The 20,972-nt window shown below is 38.9% G+C and overlaps 1 protein-coding gene across 1 annotated transcript in view; it reads right to left on the minus strand.

The window, feature by feature from the left end:
- RXFP1 (relaxin family peptide receptor 1) overlaps positions 1-9,487 on the minus strand; it is a 78,975-nt gene extending 69,488 nt beyond the window's left edge. The window contains exon 1 of the mRNA XM_037125729.2: positions 9,329-9,487. Coding sequence (XP_036981624.2) covers positions 9,329-9,377 — 49 coding nt within the window. The 5' untranslated portion in view covers positions 9,378-9,487. The remainder of the gene's footprint in view (positions 1-9,328) is intronic.
- Between the last annotated feature and the right edge of the window lie 11,485 nt (positions 9,488-20,972).

Below are 20,972 nucleotides of genomic sequence, written 5' to 3' on the forward strand. Positions count from 1 at the left end.
GAGGCTATGGCTGGCTATTCCTCATGATATAGGTCTCAGCACAAATTCACTCCCTTAGACTGTTTGGTATCACTTTACCTAAAGCCCCTCCACATTCCTTGCTAGTCACTCCCTTATTACACCATTCTTTTTTTCTCTCTTGTACACAACACTTCTTTTACTGTCTGAGATATTTTATTAGTTTGCATTTTTGCTATTTGAATGTTGCCTCTAGAACGTAAACTCCTACAGGAGTTTTGTCTACCATTGACTTCCAATGCCTGTGTTGGTGCTATACATATTGTAGGAACTAAAAAAAGTTAATGTGAAGGAGAATAAATAATTGTTTATATATTTGAAACATGTAGAACAGTATTTTTATATGGTGGTGTTGTGAAGGTCTCTTTAATGCGTATGGTATATGGCCCTTCTCTATGGCTTCAGTTAATTCCCAATTTCTGTAAATATCAACCAAAGGCATCTTGGGCCTGATCCTAGCTCAATCAGACACTAGGCATTTGTTTCCTCAATGAACATTAGCTTTATATCATTCCATGAAAAACCTCCATTCCAATTACTTATGTACTATGGTCCGAAGTACATTCTCAAGTGCGGCTTACAAAGATATGGTGATTTAGTTCCAGTGGTCATCTCTAACTTTATCCCCAATCATCTGCTTCAGCCCTAGTCCCTGAGCTTCTCATTATCACACACCCTTTACAGTCTCTGTAGTCTTGCCCACACTTGACCTGTTTCCACAAAACCTTCTTTTCTTTCCACTGGAAACAGTAAGTGGTAGATCAAATTATTAGACCAGCAAAGAACCTAGAAGGGAAGAAAGGAAGAGTTTCCTGCCCCTGCAGTTTCACACTTTTATCATATGCCCACATGTGCTTCTCTCTTGGTTATTCCTTTCCATCCTTCCACCACCCAAGCTAAACAGTTAGGTTGTACTTCATTGCCCTGGGAAAGTAGAGCATCAGTGATCCATCCCTTCTAGAACAATCAAGTTCTTGCCTGAGTTCCAAAGCTTAGAAGCCATGGTTTTCAACTGCAAAAAACCAGGCGCTTGAAAATATGTTTTCTTCCTATTTATTTTTTGAAGTCTACCATCTTAGCCTTGAATATAAAAAACCAAATGCTAAAGGACATAGAGAATTGAGTCTTTCCATGACCTGTAGAGAGGTTTAAACACTGACCTTGGTAAGAGCTAAAGGCGAGAATGAACTATTCTGTCCCTTTGGAATCTAAACCCCCAGGGGAAGGGAGGAAGTAAAAAGTACCAAGCAAGTTTAGGGGATTGCCCAAACAGAGGTGATTCTTATCTCCAATTCTAATTGGCAGCTCGAGGAAAGGGCAAGTCTCTAGCAGCACATATACCCTGTCTGATGGGAGGGGATTGGGGAGCTACGGTGGAAGGGTAAGCTAGAGAGGGGGTCTGAGTCAGCCCCAAATCTCCCTTGACTCCTGACGGATGAGGAAGGACATCTGAGGGTGTCCTACGCTTTCCCCCAAAGGCTGGCTCTGGGCAGTCAACATAAAGTAGTGGTGTTTGGGTGAGAAGCGTCTGGATTATCTGGCCCTGGTTCTAGAGAACATGGAAGTGTTTGCATGCTTCAGTAGGTGCTGATGCCAGCACCTGGCGGAATGAGGGAACTCTCATGAGAAGCTGAAATGTTTATCTCTCTTCCTACCCTCCACCTTGACCTTTCAGAAGCTGCCCCCAAAACTAGATTCTGTTGAATAGAAGGGGAAGAGAGTGGAGTGGGTAAGAATTCTTAAATTGGTTTAGATTGTATTTTCTTAAAAAACACCTGATTTTTTAAGCCTAGCTACTTTGAATTAGCAAATTTAAATGTCTGTTATTTAATGGAGGAGTCATGAGCTCTGAGTTAAGTCATAAAAACATAAAATTTATTTTTTGTACATCTGAAGATTATTTCCTGGGATGGGAGAAATAAACAGAAAACTGTACTTGAAAAATAACTAAATAAAAATTAAAAAAATAAAACAATTTTACTATATACTATACATAGTTTTGATTTACTTAATTTAATGATGGAACAAAGCTATTAAAGTGTGTGTGTTTGTGTGTATAATAGTTTATAGCATTTCCCTCCATCCTTAAGTTTCATGACAGAAATGCTGGCATTGCCTTTTTAAATTTCCTCTCTCACTCTGCTTTTTGATGAAAAGAATAAAAAGATAAAAACTGAGAAGTGAATTCTCCTGACAAAATCAGTCAGAGTAGGAAACAAACTTTGTGCCCAAGAAGGCTGTGCAGCAGAGGGGTGTGTGGAGTCCGAAGTGCATCAGGAATGGGGGCTGGGTGATGGGGGACCCTGGCAGACGGGGCCACACGGCCCTGGATCAGAGAGAGAAACTTGTGTGTGAAAAGTGTCAGAGGCTCCTGGGGCTCGGAGAATGACAGAGAAGAGGAGAAGGCATGGGGCTGTAATGAGACTCATGTAGATCACTTATAATGGACTAGTATTTAAATCTTTTCAGAGGCATGAGTAGTTGCTAGAGAAGTTCCTTTAAATGTGAACCCATTCTGGGACTGGATAGCATGTAATAGCTTTATAAGGTTACACTAACATCGTCACCAACACTGTATGTCTTCATTTGTTCCTTGCCTCTATGTTGCGGGCCTCTGGTTAGTTCACTGAATCCTTCTTTCATTGCTGAAGCCTTGTTCTCTGTCCGCAAACGTTATTTTTACTCAACACCAATCAGCACAATTCTTTCTTTGATTCCTCCATCACAAGTTCCATTCTTCTTGGTCAGTACCACATTCATTATTCCTTCTTCATTTATTTATTTAGGCATTTATTATAATTCTGCCATAGGCAAAATGTTGAGGGGATATAATAATGATAAAATGTTTGGCTTTGACTGATCTGTTCACATTTTAATTTAATAATTATACCAGTGCCTAATCATATCTATCCATCTTAGATTGTGAAAACCTAGAGGGAAGGGAATTAATGTATTTAATTTTTTTGTGCAGTTCCTTCTAGATAATGACTATAATAGACTATATAGATAATATTGAACTGACATATATACTTGCATAGAAACTTTGAAAAAAAGATGATTAAGACTTAGCAGCACTGTGAAAAGATATGTGTAGTTTTTTTTCCATTAAAATTGATTTGATGGAGAAATGATTTGTGACATTATTTCAGGTCGACACTGGGGATAAATGCTCAGTTGCTGAGAAAAGTTATTGAACTTCAACAAACAAGCATAATGGTTGTTTCCAGGAAGCATAACTTGTGCTCTGAGCTAAAAGATTAGGGGTAAGGACTTCCATCAGAGGAGCAGAAATAAAAAGCTAAATTTAACTTAGCCGAACCGGCCATCTTTCTTGATCTTTACACAAAGGAGGTTAAATGGAGGTTAAGAAAACTTAACAGCAAGCTTGACTGATCATGTCTCCTTGTGTAAGTTTGAAATGTGTGAGAAAGCAGGAACATTTATAAACCAAGAACAGTTTTTGCAGTTCCCAACAAAGCAGGCACAATTAGGAATGTAAAAATGACAAACCTTCTGGGCGATGGAAAATGAGTCAAACGCTTCTAGCCTGCTCTGGAAAAACCTATTAAAATGTCAAATGGCTGGGATGAGCTGAGGAATAGGAGAGAAGCGGATGAAAATAAAGATAAGAATCAGAGGTTTGCTGAGTGACCATAACAGCAGCCTGAGCTGGGTTCTGTCTCAGAGGCCAGTGCCTGATGCAGCCAGGAACTTAATCAATTATTTTCATTAACTTATACTTGCAGTATGGGGCCTGGATAAGGGCTTCCAAAAAAGCTTTTAGGATGGCTTTTCTGATATCTCTCAGTAGATCCAGCCACATACATTTATAATTTTTTTCCCACAATTTATTGATTCATGTTCACTTGTATATCTTAATCGGCAACATTTCAATTTCAAATCTATAAAGTAAGATTTAAAAGGCCACAGCTAGAGACACATGCACGGTCATAATTTCCTTACCCTGTGAGTGTCTGATGTTGGAACCATCTTATAAATACTATAAAAATTAGCCAAAAGGTCTGGGGATTCAGGTCACCACACAATGGGTGTGTATGTGTGATCTGTATATAGCATACTTAATAGGCAACTATCCTTTATGAAAGTCTCGATTCATGAGGAGATGAATATTAGGAACAAGAGGTGGGTGGGAGTAAGAATTCTGGTTGCAGATTTTGGGACCAAGAGAGGAGAGTTTCTCTTTGTGTGCATTTTGTCAGGAGGTATGGTGAGACTAAAAACTAGGAGAGATTAAGTGCTGGGGAGAAGGAGAAACTGGTTGATTGGAATTGGAAGTCAGTATCTGGGCCACTGGAGGTCAGGGGAGGACATTTTCCTGGGAAAAGGAAAGGGGATTTCACTTGGCACTGAACTGTCCATGTGTGGGAGGGACGAAAAGGAGGGGAACTAAGCATATAGCAGGATTAAAACTTGAAGAAGGTGGGACAGTGGTCAGGGAGGACTTTATAATGTTCTCATACTGACTTCATTTCAATGCCTGGAACAGAGATGCAAAGACAGTCTCATCTCTCATGATAAATAAGAAATCAGGAGCCCTGGCTGGTGTAGCTCAGTGGATTGAGCATGGGCCTGTGAAGCAAAGGGTCGCCGGTCCAATTCCCAGTCAGGGCACATGCCTGGGTTGCAGGGCAGGTCCCCAGTAGGGGACACATGAGAGGCAACCACACATTGATGTTTCTCTCCCATCTTTTTTCTTTTTTCTTCCCTTCCCCTCTCTCTAAAAACAAATAAATAAATAAAATATTAAAAAACGTCTCAATGGGATTGTTTACTACCAGTGTGGGATTTATTCACTACCAAATCACGAATTGCTAATACCTTTGGGTAGCTTTACCCAGCAGCAGAGATACCTTGAATTGCTTCTCTAAGTGTCCTGCCCATCCCCATGAAGTCGGAAAGCAGGTTAATCCATCTGAGGAAATTCTGTGTGTGCTGAGGTGGGGAGAGCACGGGGTGGGGAAACAGCACGTGTAGCGTGACTCTATTCCATGTAAACAGTCTCAACTGGGCCTCACCTCTCTGGCATCAGCCTCAGCATTGGCAGGGAGATGACATGGTACTCTTTTGGGAGGGAGGAATGGTTTATGGATGAGGTTAAGTATCTAGGTACTTGCTGCCCAAAGTATTTTGGTGGTGCCAAGAGAATCTGTCTTGAAACTAGAAGCAGAGAGTTTCTGAGAGTCTACAAATTACTCCTGAAAAATCGGCAAAGTTTATTCCACTGTCCTTTCATGGCATGTGATAGAAAGGGCTGTATCTTTAAAGATGGTTTAGTTGTCTGGGCAACAGCAAAGGAGCCTGGGCGAGAGAGCAAAGGGAGAAAGTGAAAACATCCACTGGGCTACTTTGAGAGGTTTAAAAGCCCCTTTCATTAAAGTTCTTCTGGGCCTGACTGTAAGCAGGGACTTGGGAGGGTGCAATCAGAATCCTTTCCTCTTCGGACCGTTCTGTCCTTGGTTGTGAGGATGAGATAAATGGTGATCTACCAGGCACGTGGAAAAGAATTATACTAGTTCGATGGGCTGGCAAAGCCTTAATCTTTGAGGCTAGGATTTTGGTAGGTAATACATTTATTTTTATAACCTTAGCCTAGGTCCTTTCTATTCTAAGATGATATTTTACCCTTCTGATATTTCCTGCCCTTCTTATCCTACCTATGAAATGTGCAGACTCACTTTTAAAAGAGAGTAAAGGATAATAGAGCTGAAAATTAAAGAGACCGTAGGAAATACCACCTCAGTTTCTTCTGCAAAAATAATGGCACTCTACTCTGTAAGCTTTAAGTTTCCTCTGGACTCGGGAGAGTCTACTTTTGTAAAACCTAAATTTAAAAAGTACTTGCTAAAAGATCTGTCAGTGCCAGGACTCAAGGCAAAGACCAGGAAGTCTCGTGAGTGTCCACGTGGACTCCAAAGGTGAGGACCTTCTCAGCTGGGTCAGTCCTGCACATGACACCAAACTGGATCAAGTTAATATCTGAGCTCCTGCCTTTTCCTGTGTCCTCATGTGTTGCTTTCCTACCCAAGGTATTCGGCAAAATGATTGTTTTTGCTTCTGTTTAATAATAAGTAAAGCAAATGCTGATAAGGATTTATGATATAAGTCTTCCTGGAGAATGTTTTCTAACTTCTGACTTTGCAGTAATTCTAGACTCCCAAAAAGTTGCAAAAATAGTGGAGAGGTTCCATATACCCACTACCCAGCTTCATCTAATGCTAGAACCTTGCACAATCACGGTACATTTTCAAAACTAGGAAATTAATATTGGCATAGTACAGCTAACTAGACTATAGAGAGAGGAAGTTTTTAAAAATTCTGATGCTAGGATGTATTTATTGATTTGAAAGAGACAGGAAGAGAGACAGAGAGAGAAAGAAGCATTGATATGAGAGAAAAACATCAATCAGCTGCCTGTTGCCCACACCCTGACTGGGGATTGAACCCACAACCTAGGTATGTGCTCTGACCAGAGATCGAACCCACAAACTTCTGGTGATGACACTTCACATAGCTGAGTCACCCAGCCAGGGAGAGGAATTTTTTAAGAATGAAAATTCCTCAAGGTTAAAAGAAAACCTTTTCTGATCTGAACAGTGCCCCTCGCCGGTACACTTGTGTCACTATTTGGTAATCCTAGATTTACTTCTGTCTCCGCCACTCTGCCCCTTCAGAAGAAGAAACATGCCATAGTCACCCCTTAGTCCTATTGCTTATTAGAGTACCTGGAATGCCACAAGTATTTTTAGTTAAAAGGGTAACTAATAATTGTCTAAGTTTATTATGTACTTTGTGTCTTTAAAGTCCTTTTATACACTTCTACTGAGTATTTTCATGGTCTAGAGGAAAAGGCACAGAGTTTGAAAGCATTCAGACCCTGGCATTTATTAGCCTGAGACTTATGACAAGATACTGAACGTCCTTGGGCTTGCTTTCCTCCTGTGCCTAATTGTATCTGCATAATAGAGTTGTTTTGAAGATTCAGGGAGGTAATTCATGTAATAAAAAAAGCAAACGTAAGGGATCTGGGAGGAAGATAGGGCAGAAGATTTTGTTGCCATTTTACAAAATAAGGCTCAGAGTGGATGTCATTGTTAAAAATCACAGAGCCAGCACATGATAGTGCTGCTAAGCATCTTAGGTCAGCTGTCTCCCATGACAACTGTTCCCAGGCAACAGGAAGGTGAATGAACAAACAACTACAAAAACAACAACCACCGGGCTACGGAGATTAAGACTTTGTCCACGTGTCATAGTTGACTTCTTTTGCTACATGTATAGGAAATCCTCTCTTATGTGGAGTTGGGTGATGAGATCAACCAAGAGGTAAGTCATGAGTGTAAATTACTCTTTTTGGGGTCCCTGTCAAATGCCCCTCCATGCCACCCATCCAGTAGACACTAATATAGCCAGGAATCTTTCCTGCCAACTCAGCGTCAGCTGTTTATGTACTCATGCTCTGGAGAAGGCATAGAAAGACTTGGAGCTCTCAAACATTCTCATTGCATCATAAAAAACATCTTATTTATTTATTTTTAAGATTTTATTTAATTAGTTTTAGAGACAGGGAAAGAAAGGGAGAAAGAAAGGGAGAGAAACATCAATGTGAGAGAGAAACATCAATAGGTTGCCTCTCTCGTCGGTTACTTCTTGTACACACTGCAACTAGGCATTGAACCTGCAACTCAGGCATGTACCCTGAACTGGGAATCGAACTTGCCATCTTTCGTTTTGTGGGACAATGCCCAACCAATGAAATCACACTGGTCTTAGGGCATTATAAAAACATTGAAAAAAGTTGGAGAGCTTTGACATCATCATCATCATTAACTATTTTCTATTTCTGGTCACAAAAATAATTTTTATTTACAAAAGAGAATACGTAAGCATGGAATTTTTTTACTAACCTGAAATGACTGGTAGCTCATTTTCCTAACTTGCTTCTTAAACTTCCCTAACATGTTTTACATATGTAACTGAGTTTCTCATGCTAGTATGCCTATTTTTGAAGTATTCCTTTGGTTTGTGTGATCTATTCATTTTACTGAAATGGAATAGGAGATGGCAGAATATGTTATTAACTTATGAGGATGTGGGTAGCAAATCACAGAAGCTCTGATAGCTTAAACACTTGGTTTCTAATTAGAAACATTCAATTTCTGGTGGGGTTTGCAATGGGATCCCTCTTTTCTAATGGGGATGGCTGTAATCAATATCAGAGGTGGAGAAAGACAGGAAATAGAACGTTTCTCCAGCATTCTGAGTAATTTTTCTATTTTGATGCTCCCATCTTTGGCCATTAAAGTGAGATGTACTAGAGGTCAGGAGAAGAGAAAGAGGGGAAAAAAAGCTGTTTGGTGTAGCACGCCGTCAGAATTGGGAGAGTTCAGGATGAAATTTCCTCTGAGCTATTCCTCAATAGAATGGCCTCATGTAAACAAACTTTTAAGAGCCAGGGGGATATAAACATGCTTATGAATTCTAAATTTGTTAAACTGTAATCATTTCTGGCGTCATAAGGTAGTAAAGCTACCCAGAAAGTTTTCTTTCTTGATTCACTTTGACTTGTTATTACCCAAGAAACAAAAGCATTTTATTTCTATTTACATAACATAATTTAACTAGGCTTTCCTGCAGAATGACTCTTTCCCTTGATTAAAAATATTCTGAAAAATAAACCATGGCATGTACAGAGAAAGCAAAAATTGTCATTATACCAAAGGTAAAATGTGGGCTCTTTGAATGTCTGAGTTTTTTCATTGCTTTGTGCTTTCCCTTATTTTTCTTTTCAAGAACAGTGAGAAACCTTGCAAATTAAAAAAAAAGAGTTTTAAGATTGTATATCCTCCTGGGAAGACACACCTATGATAGCAAGTGGCAAAGGACTAAGGCACGAAGCATTACAATTACACAAAAACCGGAAAAAAATGTAAAGACTGCCCAGGATATTTCAATGGGCAAATTCTTTGACCCAAATATCTTTAAAGACTACACCTCTTGAAATACTATTAAGTTACTTATAAGATCCTCGTCAACATCAGTTAAATTCGTTGCTACGAAACATAGATTTATATAGCATGATAATCTTGCCTAACTACTGACTGACAGTATTTTTCAGTTTTTAATAGAAATATCAGAAATGTATTAAGAAGAATAATTCTGAAGGGAGCTATAATTTTGTCAGAAAAAGCATTTTTATCTTAAAAGCATAAACATAAGTAATGAGCAGCTGTACTTGTGATAATTTCATAAAGTACTACGGTATTTGAAATTAAATGCTGAGCATACTTACAATATTTTCCAAAAATCAAGAGGTACAAGAAGACAGGACCAGATGTCATCTCTTTCTTTCTGAGCAACTGATCCAGAAAAGTGGACACAATTTAATCTGAGTTTCTGGGTTGCTCGCATACAGCTCTCGGTGGTGGTGTGCTATTTCTGGCTGCAATCTTAGCAGCTATAAAGCAGTCCTCTCTCTCCTTTCTCTCTTGTTTCCTCTCTCTCTCTTCTTTTTTCCTTTTCTCTCTCTCTCTCACATGTACACACATACACACACACACACACACACACACACACACACACACAGAATCTCTTCTTCCCACCCTCTTTCTCAAAAAGCCCTAGTATCCTTCTGATACCCCCACCCTGTACCACACACACCCATGTGAACACAAAGCTGAACGGGGAGGAAAAGTTTCAGAACATACAGGCTCTTCTTGATGCTAAACATCTTGTTTCTATGTCCTGGGATGTCTACAAATGAGGGTGTGTACGGACACTGACAAATGTTGGAACTAATCAAAGTCACGCTGCCGGAAAGAAATTGAGCTAGAGATATATTGCAAACAAAAAATACATTTTTTCTTCTATGACTTGAAACTAGAAAAAGAACAGAACAAAAACATGGCAAAATATCCTTGTGAAATTAACTATAAGGCAAGAATTAAAGTGTAAGTACATCAATGTTTTATGGTCTGACAAGGCATTTGAATGATAAGATATTGTTTCAATAAATACAAAGGAATAAAAAACAAATTAAAAATTTTCTTGAGCTCACGAATTTTACCACTGCAGAGATCATGACCTGTTCCTGGTTGAGGAGGAAAGCCTCCCTGGTTTGAGTCATAGTCTGTTACTTTGGAGTTGTTAGTTGCATACTCTTGGCTGGGCTTTGGCTTTCTGCAGCGAGATAGCTCTGTAGCCACGTTCTTGTGATCATCAGTGTAATGCATACTCAATGTCTGACATAGGACCACCTCGCATACAACAGGTGATTCCTAAATGGCAGCCATTCTATGATGATGATTTTTATTATTTTTATCAATGGGTAAAAGAGCATACAGATGCGAACAACATTTCCATGAAATGCATTTTCGTTTAACCAGGGCACATCCTTCTTATTTTGAGAAATTTGTGATTTTAATGGCTTCCCACCACTCTATATGTAGGGCCTATTTAAATTACATGTCTTTATAGCATTGATTTCAACATAAGAAGCCTATTTCTAAATGGTGGCTAAAAGGTTATATTAACACCACTTTTTTTTCTTTTTTCCTGTGGAGGTAATTAATAGCATGAAAAGAGAAATGATATAGAAGAATCTTCACAAGTCCTTCTTCATTTATCAGTGGATTTATTTCATGAAGACACCATTCTTTTGGCAGAAATGTTTATGGTTAGCTGAATTTGAATGCTCATTTGATGTTTATAACAAGTATTCATTAAGTATTTTTATAATAATACTTGAAATGTTTTGAGTAGTTACTTTATATTCATTTTGGAAATGGAGTTTCCTGGAAGGACACCTGTGGGACATGTTAAGGATGATATCTGAAGGGAAATGCTTAAAAAGTTTCTCAAGAGCAAAGCTGAAAAACTTGCTTTGTGAATTTTATGTCATAAACTAATTGTTACAGAGTTTTCAAAGTAACTCTAATGTTATTTTGTTAGTTTTGAACATTTTGACTGAACTGATATCACAGATATATATAATTAGTGGACAAGTAGACAGGAAGTGCTCTTTAACAATACATGAGATCTGTCTGGAAAGAGTCCAACCATTGTTAATATAACGAGAACAGTTTGCATGACATTGATGTAAACTGGCAGCCAAGGAGAGTGGACTGGAATGCACATGTGTGAACAATGATGACTTCACTGTACTAGTCAGTGGGGGCAGTAGACACCAGTTGAGTGAGCATGTGTACTGTGTGGCCATCGCATTCAAAATGACTGAGTGAGCAGAGCAATGAATCTGCATCAATTTTTGTGTTAAGCTTGAACATTCCTCTGTGGAAACTATTTGGATGACTCAGAAGGCTGCAGCTATGGTAGCTAGTGATTGGCAGATTTATCACAACAATGTGTCCACTCATGCATCATGTCTTTGTGCAGAGTTTTTTGGAAAAATTTCAAATCACCCAGGTGACTCAGCTCCCTAACAGTCACCCTGTGACTTCTGGCTTTTCTTAAAACTAAAATCACATTTTTAAAGGGAAGAGATTTCAGATTGCTGATGAGATTCAGGAAAATACAACAGGGCAGATGATGGCAATTGGGAGAACTGTGTGAGGTCCCAAGGTGCTTACTCTGAAGAGGATGGAGGCATCATTGTCCTATATACAATGTTTCTTGTATCTTGTATCTTCTTCAATAAATGTCTCTATTTTTCATAGTGCATGGCTGGATACTTTCTGAACATGAACTCATTTTTAATCTCAAATTATCAGTGCAAAACTTCAAAATAATATCTCATTTCACTTAGACTATATTAGATTTGCTAAAATAGATATTTATTTAAAGGAACAATTTTAGACATTTTCTTAAGGATAGCAATTTGTCCTTATTTTCAGCAAATACAGTCAACCTGGAATATTAGTTTTATATAGGTATATTGGTGGAAGAACCCCAGGAGTGAATGAATATAGAGTACTCCTACCATATATCATAGCAGGTACTTTGGTATTTTGGACAAGATAATTTTTTTAAAGTTATTTATTTATTTTTGGAGAGGAGAAAGAAGGGAGAAAGAGAGCGAGAGAAACATCAATGTGTGGTTGCCTCTCGCATGCCCCCTCTACAGGGGACCTGGCCTGCAACCCAGACATGTGCCCTGACTGAGAATCAAACTGGTGACCCTTTGATTTGCAGGCCAGCACTCAATCCACTGAGCCATACCAGACAGGGCAGACAAGAGGACTTTTTAAAAAATGATTTTTATTTTAAAATTAGAGTTGACATACAATATTGTATTAGTTTCAGATGTGAAACATAGTGATTAGACATTTATATATTAATAATTTCTGAAGTGACCATCCTGATAAATCAATCACCTGACACCAAAAACTGTTGTAAGAAAATGTTTAGATCGTGAGGTGTGATCCTTTGCATTGTAGGATATTTAGCAGCATTGCTGGCCCCTACCCACTAGATGTCAATAGCACTCGCCAGTTGCAACAATTGAAAAAATGTTTCCAGATTTTGGTAAATGACCCCGGCGGGGCAAACTTACTCCTGACTGAGAACAACTGCATTCTAACAAAAGACTTCCCTGAACAATGCTTAAGTATTGATTTTTAGCAGATAATTAAAATAGAATCCTTCTAAGCCCTGAGTGGGAAGCTCAGTTGGATGAAGCGTCACCCCTATATGCTAAGGTTGCAGGTTTGATCCCCAATCAAGGCACATACAAGTGCCTTGAATGGGTAGAATAACAAGTTAATTTTTTTCTCTCTCCCTTCCTCTGTCTCTAAAATCAACAACAAAAAAAGAGTTCTTCTTACCTAAAAATCTGAATTAAAGTGTTTTCTCATTTTCTGGTCCTGCAGTTTAAAGACAAATATTAAAGAGTTTTAAAAACAAACAGATGGTACATGTTTCTAGCCTTCTCTCCTTCTTTCCATTGTTCAATTATAAACTTGCACTCTGGGTCTGACGGAATCTGTGATGTCATTGCCTCTGTTTGGCTGAGTACCTCAGGATTCCTACCCTAGATTTGGTGCAGACTCTGACTAATGGAGCTTGACCCCTTTTCTTATCTTGGTACCTCTTTTTCTTTTTTAGACATTTTTTTTATTGATTATGCCATTACAGTTGTTCTATTTCCCCCCTTCTGTTCCCCTCCACCCTGCACACCCCTCCCCCACCATTCCCCCCTTTAGTTCATGAACACGTGTCTCAAGTTCTTTAGATTCTATATTTCCCCTACTATTCTTAACCTCCCCCCTATCTATTTTCTACCTACCATCTATGTTACTTATTTTTTGTACCTTCTCCCCCCTTCTCCTTCTCCCACTCCCCTGTTGCTAATCTTCCACGTGATCTTCATTTCTATGGTTCTGCTCCTGATCTAGCTGTCCTCTTCATTTGCTTTTGTTTTAGGTGTGGTTGCTGATAACTGTGAGTTTGCTGTCCTTTCACTGTTCATCTTTTTTAACTTCTTTTTCTTAGGTAAGTCCCTTTAACATTTCATATAATAAGGGCTTGATGATGAACTCCTTGAATTTGGTCTTATCTGAGAAGCACTTTATCTGTCCTTCCATTCTAAATGAAAACTTTGCTGGATAGATCAATCTTGGTTGTAGGTCTTTGGTTTTCATGACTTGGAATATCTCTTTCCAGCCCCTTCTTGCCTGTAAGGTCTCTTTTGAGAAATCCGCTGACAGTCTGATGGGAACTCCTTTGTAGGTGACAGTCCCCTTATCTCTTGCTGCTTCTAGGATTGTCTCCTTCATTTGAATCTTGGCTAATATAATGATGATGTGCCTTGGTGTGTTTCTTCTTGGGTCCAACTTCTTTGGGACTCTCTGAGCTTCCTGGATTTCCTGGAAGTCTATTTCCTTTGCCAGATTGGGGAAGTTCTCCTTAATTATTTGTTCAAATAAGTTTTCCACTCGTGGCTGTTCCTCTTCCCCTTCTGGTACCCCTATAATTCAGATGTTGGAACGTTTAAAGATGTCCTGGAGGTTCCTAAGCCTCTCCTCATTTTTTTGAATTCTTGTTTCTTCATTCCTTTCTGTTTGGTCATTTTTCCTTCCTTCTGGTCTACTCTCTTGATTTGAGTCCCAATGTCCTTTCCATTACTGCTGGTTTCCTGTGCATTTCCCTTCATTTCAATTAGTTTAGCCTTCATATGTTCCTCTAATTTGTGACTAAAATCAACCAGTTCTGTGAGCATCCTGATCACCAGTATTTTGAACTGTGCATCTGAAAGTTTGGCTATTTCTTCATCACTTAGATTTATTTGCTCTGGGGCTCTGAGTTGTTCTTGAGCCATTTTTGGTCTGTTTGCGCCCGCTAAGTATGAGTAGCGGAGCCTTAGTTGTTTACCAGGGTGGGGCCACCCAGGTCGCAGGTTTGTGACGCTATTTTGTGGGGGCGGGGTCAGAGAGGGAGCAACAGTGGTCCTCTCTGCTTGCCCAGTCCGTCCCACCGCTAGCCCCAGTGTGTTTATCCATGTGAGCTGGTGCCCTGCACCCTGCGGTCTCAATGCTCGCCTCTTCACTGGTTTATCTGTATGCAAATGCTGGACCGACCACAGACAGCCAGCCACGCCTCTTCCCTGGGTCTGCCCATGGCTAGCCCGCACCTGGGATCCGCACCTTCGGCTGCTTGCTCACCACCCTGGTTGGGGATCTTTTTGGCCAACCCGCTCCGCTGCTGGCTTCGCCCCTCTTACCGGTTTAGCTGAGCATTTCGTTGTTTTCGGACTTTGTATTGTCGATTTTCTGTGTGGTTTGGTTGCATTTATTGCTGTTAAAACTTTGTTGTTTTTAGATTTGGTTGTGCGTGGACTCAAGGTATTTCCACCTACGCCTCCATCTTGGTGGAAGTCCCATCTTGGTACCTCTTTTAAAAAACCTTGTTAAGGCTCTCTAAATAACAACAAAATCTTCTATTTGAAAATTATTTCTTCGGACAATCCAGTGCAAGCATTAATAACCTGTCTGCACTATCCACATTCAAGTTTTTAATCTTGTGGTTTTTCCTGCCCACTACCACTGAAAAACAATACTACATCCTTCAGTATCATATTTTAAAATTAGATAATGACACTTAAGGGCTCATGTTCATGCTTCTGAACCTACATGCTACCATCATTTTCAACAGTAGACAAAGCAGTTTTATTATATGTTTGTTTGTTTACAGACCTGGGAAAATCTCAGTGAAAGAGGTTGGTAAAACCTTTGTCAGAGTCTCATGATGTAGAGATATTAATAAATTAAGCCAGTTCATAAATTAAGATCAGGGCAATTTAAGAGCTAAAATGCATGCTGTCAAATTATTCATCCTATGGATACATTTCCAATTGACAGCTGTCAGTCAGTCAACACTCTGGAGATACTCATCATCTCTAAGTCACACCAAGTGATGATGTTGGTTGTGTCAATTTAGCATTAATTAAACAATTCTGAGGTGAAATGACTTCTTGGGAATATCCAGAAAATATGCAACTGGAACACAGCAATGAATAAGTACAGGTATTTAATAAGCAATTTTATGGGAAATCTAAACAATTTCATCCTTGGTAGATGTGACCAGAAGCTATTATATTATTTTTAGTAGAAAATCACCATTAAATGGTCAACCAAGTCCCATGGGCATTCATATGTTGCCTTCGAGGGATATAACAGAGACATAATAGAACTGTGATCTTCTGCAAAATTCATGGTGAGGATAGGGTTAACAAGCTTAATTCTATCTATATTTGTCTGTTTATCTATTTATCTACCTATCATCTATCTTTCTAATCATGTTATGCAGTAAAAACAGTTGATTGTATTGTTTAATTGCAAGCTGTAAGTTTAGGATTATTAACTTTGCTTTACTTAGTTTTCTCAAACTATTATAATTGAATGCATTCAAGTTTCAGGCTCATTCTATGTGCATTGAGCCTACCCAGTTCAAGACTGGTGCTATACAAGGAGTAATATAGTCAGCAGATCGAACAAGTGGATGGGATCTGGAAACTAAATTTGCTGTTGCATGTCTGTCAACCTGGGAGCTCTCTCAGGAACCATCTTCCTCCCTTCTTTCCCCACAAGCTGCCTGCTCAGTCATTACGCTCAGGCTTCAGCTCCTTCAGATTGCACTTCAGCTCCCCTGCTGCGCTAGCAGCCTTGCCGTCCCGGTCCACTTGTCTATGATTTAATGTGCTCATCACTCCATGGGGTCACCCCTACGGGAGATTTAGTGCTCTTAACCTTAGCCTAATAAACCTCATGTTCTCCCCTTTAGGCACTACCAGTCTGCTGCTGATGCCTCTCCATGGCTCACTTGAGACTACCTGATTTATGCAAGGGACATCTCCTACATACTGGAAGGAAGAATGAAGTAGAAAAGTAAATGTGTTTTTTTCTGGTAGTACCAGCAGACAATGGGGAGTCCCAGTCCTGGTTTTGCCACTGATTACACATACAACCTCTGATAAGTCACTTATACATTCCGGTCCTCAGCTGCCTCATTGTAAAACAAATAGTTGCTCTTCCAGATGCATTATAGCTCTATCATTTTATGAAATATAATACTCTGCTTCAAAGTAATTTATAAATTAGTATGGAGACAGAATGCATGCATACAAATTACTTAAAATGTATTTTAACAAACTCTCTCAATGCATACAAATCCATGCCACGAACAAAATGTAGTAAAAGAGATAGAAGAGGCCGTCAAAGAGACGGGTATAGAATACTGGGTGGGATCCACCATGGGAGATATTTTTAGGGGAGAACATCTGGGTAGAGAGTGTGAAAGACAGAGAAGGCCATGGATTGATAGAGAGTAATAGAAACAACACTGCACAAGTGAGTGCCAAAGACAAGCATGTGCAATAGCAGGTCCGGAATAGTGTAGGCCAGCAAATAAAAATAAATGGCAATGGAGAGCTATGGGATAATCAGTGGTTGGACAGTGTCAGACATTAGCTTGATTAATGTTTATAACATTGATAATAATTTCTGAGCGATGAGTTGATATAATCAAAAGGACGCCAATGAAAAAAGACCCATCTCAGGACCATGTGCTGCACTAGATGAGAAAGAGCAGAGACTAGGGAAATGAGGAGTTGTGTAACAGCTGTAAGTCAGCTATTGTGGTCTGGTGTGGGTACAAAGGCTTGCAAATGCCAGCCATTGCCAGAGGAACACAATCTTAATCATGGTTAATCATGAACACACTTTGACTTTAAAACAGGGATGCCCAAAACAACGACAATGCAAACCACGCATGCAACTCAAAATTTTCTAGTGGCCATGTTTAAAAAAATTTAAAAAACCAGATAAGGTTAATTTTAACAATACATTGTACTTAGTTTAATATATGCAAAATCTAAAAATTATTAGTGAGCTGTTTAATCCTTTACTCTCTTTGCAATCTGGCATGTGCAATATTTTACACACACATAGCACATCTCAGTTTGGACTAGCCACACTTCAAGTGCTCAGTAGCCGCAAAATGGGACGGTGCAGCTGGAGAATGGTGCAAGAGGTTTCTTTAGGATCCCATCAGGTTGCATTTTACTATATTATAATCAATAATAGGACAGGAAACATATAAAGATTTATAGTTCTTTAGTAGTTTTTGGATCTGATGATCAAGCAAAAGAAATTGTTTCATCATTAAGTCAAATTTTAATTAACAACAATGGTCACAACATGAGATTACCAAACTCAATTTAGTTGAGTAAAAAAAGCCATTAATGCAGGAAAAAGGTAACATGGCCAATTGCACACTGGTTCTTACAGATTCTACCTGGAAGCAATGCACATGCTGTCTGCTCACATTTTATGGCCTCGCTTCAAAGTGGTACGGGAAGTGCAATCCACCTCCTGGCTGGAAGGAGGGGGGCGGAAGTAGGTTGATGAATGGCTCTAGTGACAACTCCAATCTGCCTTTCCGACCACCTGTAGGCACAACATGCTAATCTCTTTTCCAAGGGAGATGTTCCAGAAGTTATATCTTTTACTACGCCAATCCACTTCCCATTTTTGTATTAGGACTCACTGGGGTGTCACTGACAGAAATCCAGCTCAGCTGAGGTCAAGTCCCTCTGTCTCTGTTTTGGTCTCTGTCCCAGTCTGTCTCTCTCTGCCATTCTACTTTGTTTCTCCTTCTCTGTGTTATTACTTTAGACAGACTGTCTCTATATGGTTGACATAATGACTGTTATTAACCTCTGGTTCTTCTTTTCAGTTCCATGATCCTCAAAGCAAGGAAACATCTCCTAGTCTAATTAAAGAACTATTGGTGCAGGCGTCTGATTTTAGGTTACACATTTGGCCCTGAACTAAGCATTGTGCTTTGAAGAACAGGGTCTAATAATTATCTGAGGCTAGATTATGTATTTATCATGGTGATCAGTTCATATAGGATACATTGTCAGCAAGTGGAGAATGGGTAGGAGTGGTAGGAAGGTCCAGAGTCCACCACAATCCAGAAGTTTACTATGCCAGTAAGCATAAAAGGAAATAGTACCAAGGCTGAAATGCTTAGGCAATGTTCAGAATTAGTGAGTATTGGTAAGAGAGAATGGGGTAGCGAACAGCACTGACACTGAGGAAAGGACAGATGGTGAATAAATGGATCATTAACTAATGTAAGTTGAATGAGAATATTGTCAAGCTTTATAAGCTGGTGTATAGGGAACTTGTGAAAAACATGAAAAGTAATGACTATTATCACAATAGTCATAAATAAATGCAAATTGAAAAACCTCCCAAAATACAGGGTCTGGCACAAATAACACCCCCTTTTTATTATACAATATTTTATTATCAATTTATAAGCATGAAATTCTGTAACATGTCAATACACACTCAAGCATACTATATGGCATTTTAGGTGAAATGTTTATATTACAAGTATAAATGATTCCGCCCATATTATTACCCTACCAACCACACTCAAGTAGGCCTTACTTCTGAAATTATCATTTTGCTACGTGGAGACAGATCGATTTCGTCATATTACTCTCCTGCTGGTGGGATAACACTCTTCAGGCTGTGCTATTGAAAAGAGAAGGTGTTGGGACAAGAAATTTCAGTTGTGAAAACAGAAATGTGTTTGTTTCTCATTCACTCTTCTTTTAGAATTGCCTGAGTCCAAACCTGAGTTCCTGGGATTTCTAAATTGTGGCCCAGATTAGTGGCTATTGCTTATGTTAGCATTTGATGAAATGGCTATAGGAAATTTCCCAGCTATTATGTTTCCCACAGACTAATCAAACACAATTGGGTCTGGGGATAAAAACGTAATGAAGGGCCCTGCCTGGTGCAGTTCGGTGGATTGAGTACTGACCTGCAAACTGAAACGTCTCTGGTGCAATTACTGGCCAGGGTGCATGCCTGGGTTGCAGGCTGATTGATGTATATCTGTCACACATCATTGTTTCTCTGTCTCTATTTCTCCCTCCTTTCCCCTATTTCTATAAATAAATAAGTGAACCAATAGAATCTTAAGAAGAAAAAACTTAATGAAGGAAGATTCAGGCATCTCCTCATTCCTATGTTTATTGGTTGCTATTCCCCTTTTGAAAAGTGAAATTGGGTTTTCTCTACAACTTGTCAATCTGTAAACATATCATATAGTTGTATATTTTAGAGGGTCAAGTACCTTGCAAGATTTGCTATAGGGGGATAAGAAATCTGTGTGGAATACTGTGAGACTTGTGTAAACATTGGAATCAAGGGGAGGTGAAGAGGGGGTGCTAGAGAAACTTCAGCTTCGGTCATGGCACAAATGGGCAAATTATGGAATTAAGCCAAGCGGAATCATGGGAATTCAAATGGGAAGCACCAAAAATCAAACAGGCACTTAACAAAAGCTTAGCAGACTGTTGGGGACTAACAGTCAATAAAAAGAAAAGAAGAGCAGGGAAGTGGATCCTAACTGAGCCAACCTAGAGGGCTGGACCTGTTAACTCTGAGAATACTATCATGGGACACCCTAGACTTCAGTGCCTGATACCTGGAGATTTCCTGGAAAAGGGAGGCCTGCAAAAATAGGGATACATTAAAGGATTATAAAGATTCAGGCTGGAAAGGTAATGAATCTGGGTGCATTGTGTCAAATTATTCAATTAATAGCAAACTTTATCTACTTGCATATTCTTGATGATGGTGGTTGGATTCAACTTTTTTTTTCCCCTCCAGGATCGGTAGAGATTAAATCCAGTGATTTACATACCTTTGTTAATTTTGCCCAAAGTAACTTTGTAAATTACTTTAGAATTTACACTTAAGTCTCTACATCATCATAGTAATTTATATCCTTTTGAAAGGCTGGGAAAATTGGTGTTCTCAGCCTCACTGAAATGAGTTTCTGAGCAGGGTTGTTAAGACCATGCTTGATTATTAAATAACACAATACAAAAAAGCAATCTAAGTCCTGAATAGCAGCCTTCTCTGAAGGATGTAACTATCCCTGTCACTACAAAATTCCCTTTACCTAAACTGGTCAATGTGTAGCAAAGAAGCTAGTTTCAGAGAACTGAAGAGTAAACAAACATATTCTGTTAATTTTCCAAAGTGCTTCAAATAAACAAAAAATTTACAGGGTCTCAAGTTAATGAAAATTAACTTTTTAGGCACATATATAGAATAATTTGAAGTTTCAAATCTTTCATGAATGAAAAAGATTTCCTTTGGACATTAATTTACATGGTAAGATTTAGCAAACTAATGTTGGCACTGGTTTATTACAGAGCTGATCTCATGTATTCTATAACATGGTGTGTACATTTAGAACACTAAGGTAAATTTATTTTTCAGTTGAATGATATGTCTTACATTATTGATGAAATAATAATAAATAGTGTAAACTGGAAATTTAAATAATATGGCTTAGTTGCTTTTTCTTTTTTACTTTCATGTATACTTTAATGTGATGGTCTCTTTTAATTTCTATCCTAATCTAGTATAGTTTTTAAAAAATATTATTAT

This window comes from Artibeus jamaicensis, unplaced genomic scaffold, assembly GCF_021234435.1.
Source record: "Artibeus jamaicensis isolate MK-2021 breed Jamaican fruit bat unplaced genomic scaffold, CSHL_Jam_final scaffold_537, whole genome shotgun sequence".
In the NCBI taxonomy this organism is placed as follows: Eukaryota; Metazoa; Chordata; class Mammalia; order Chiroptera; family Phyllostomidae; genus Artibeus; species Artibeus jamaicensis.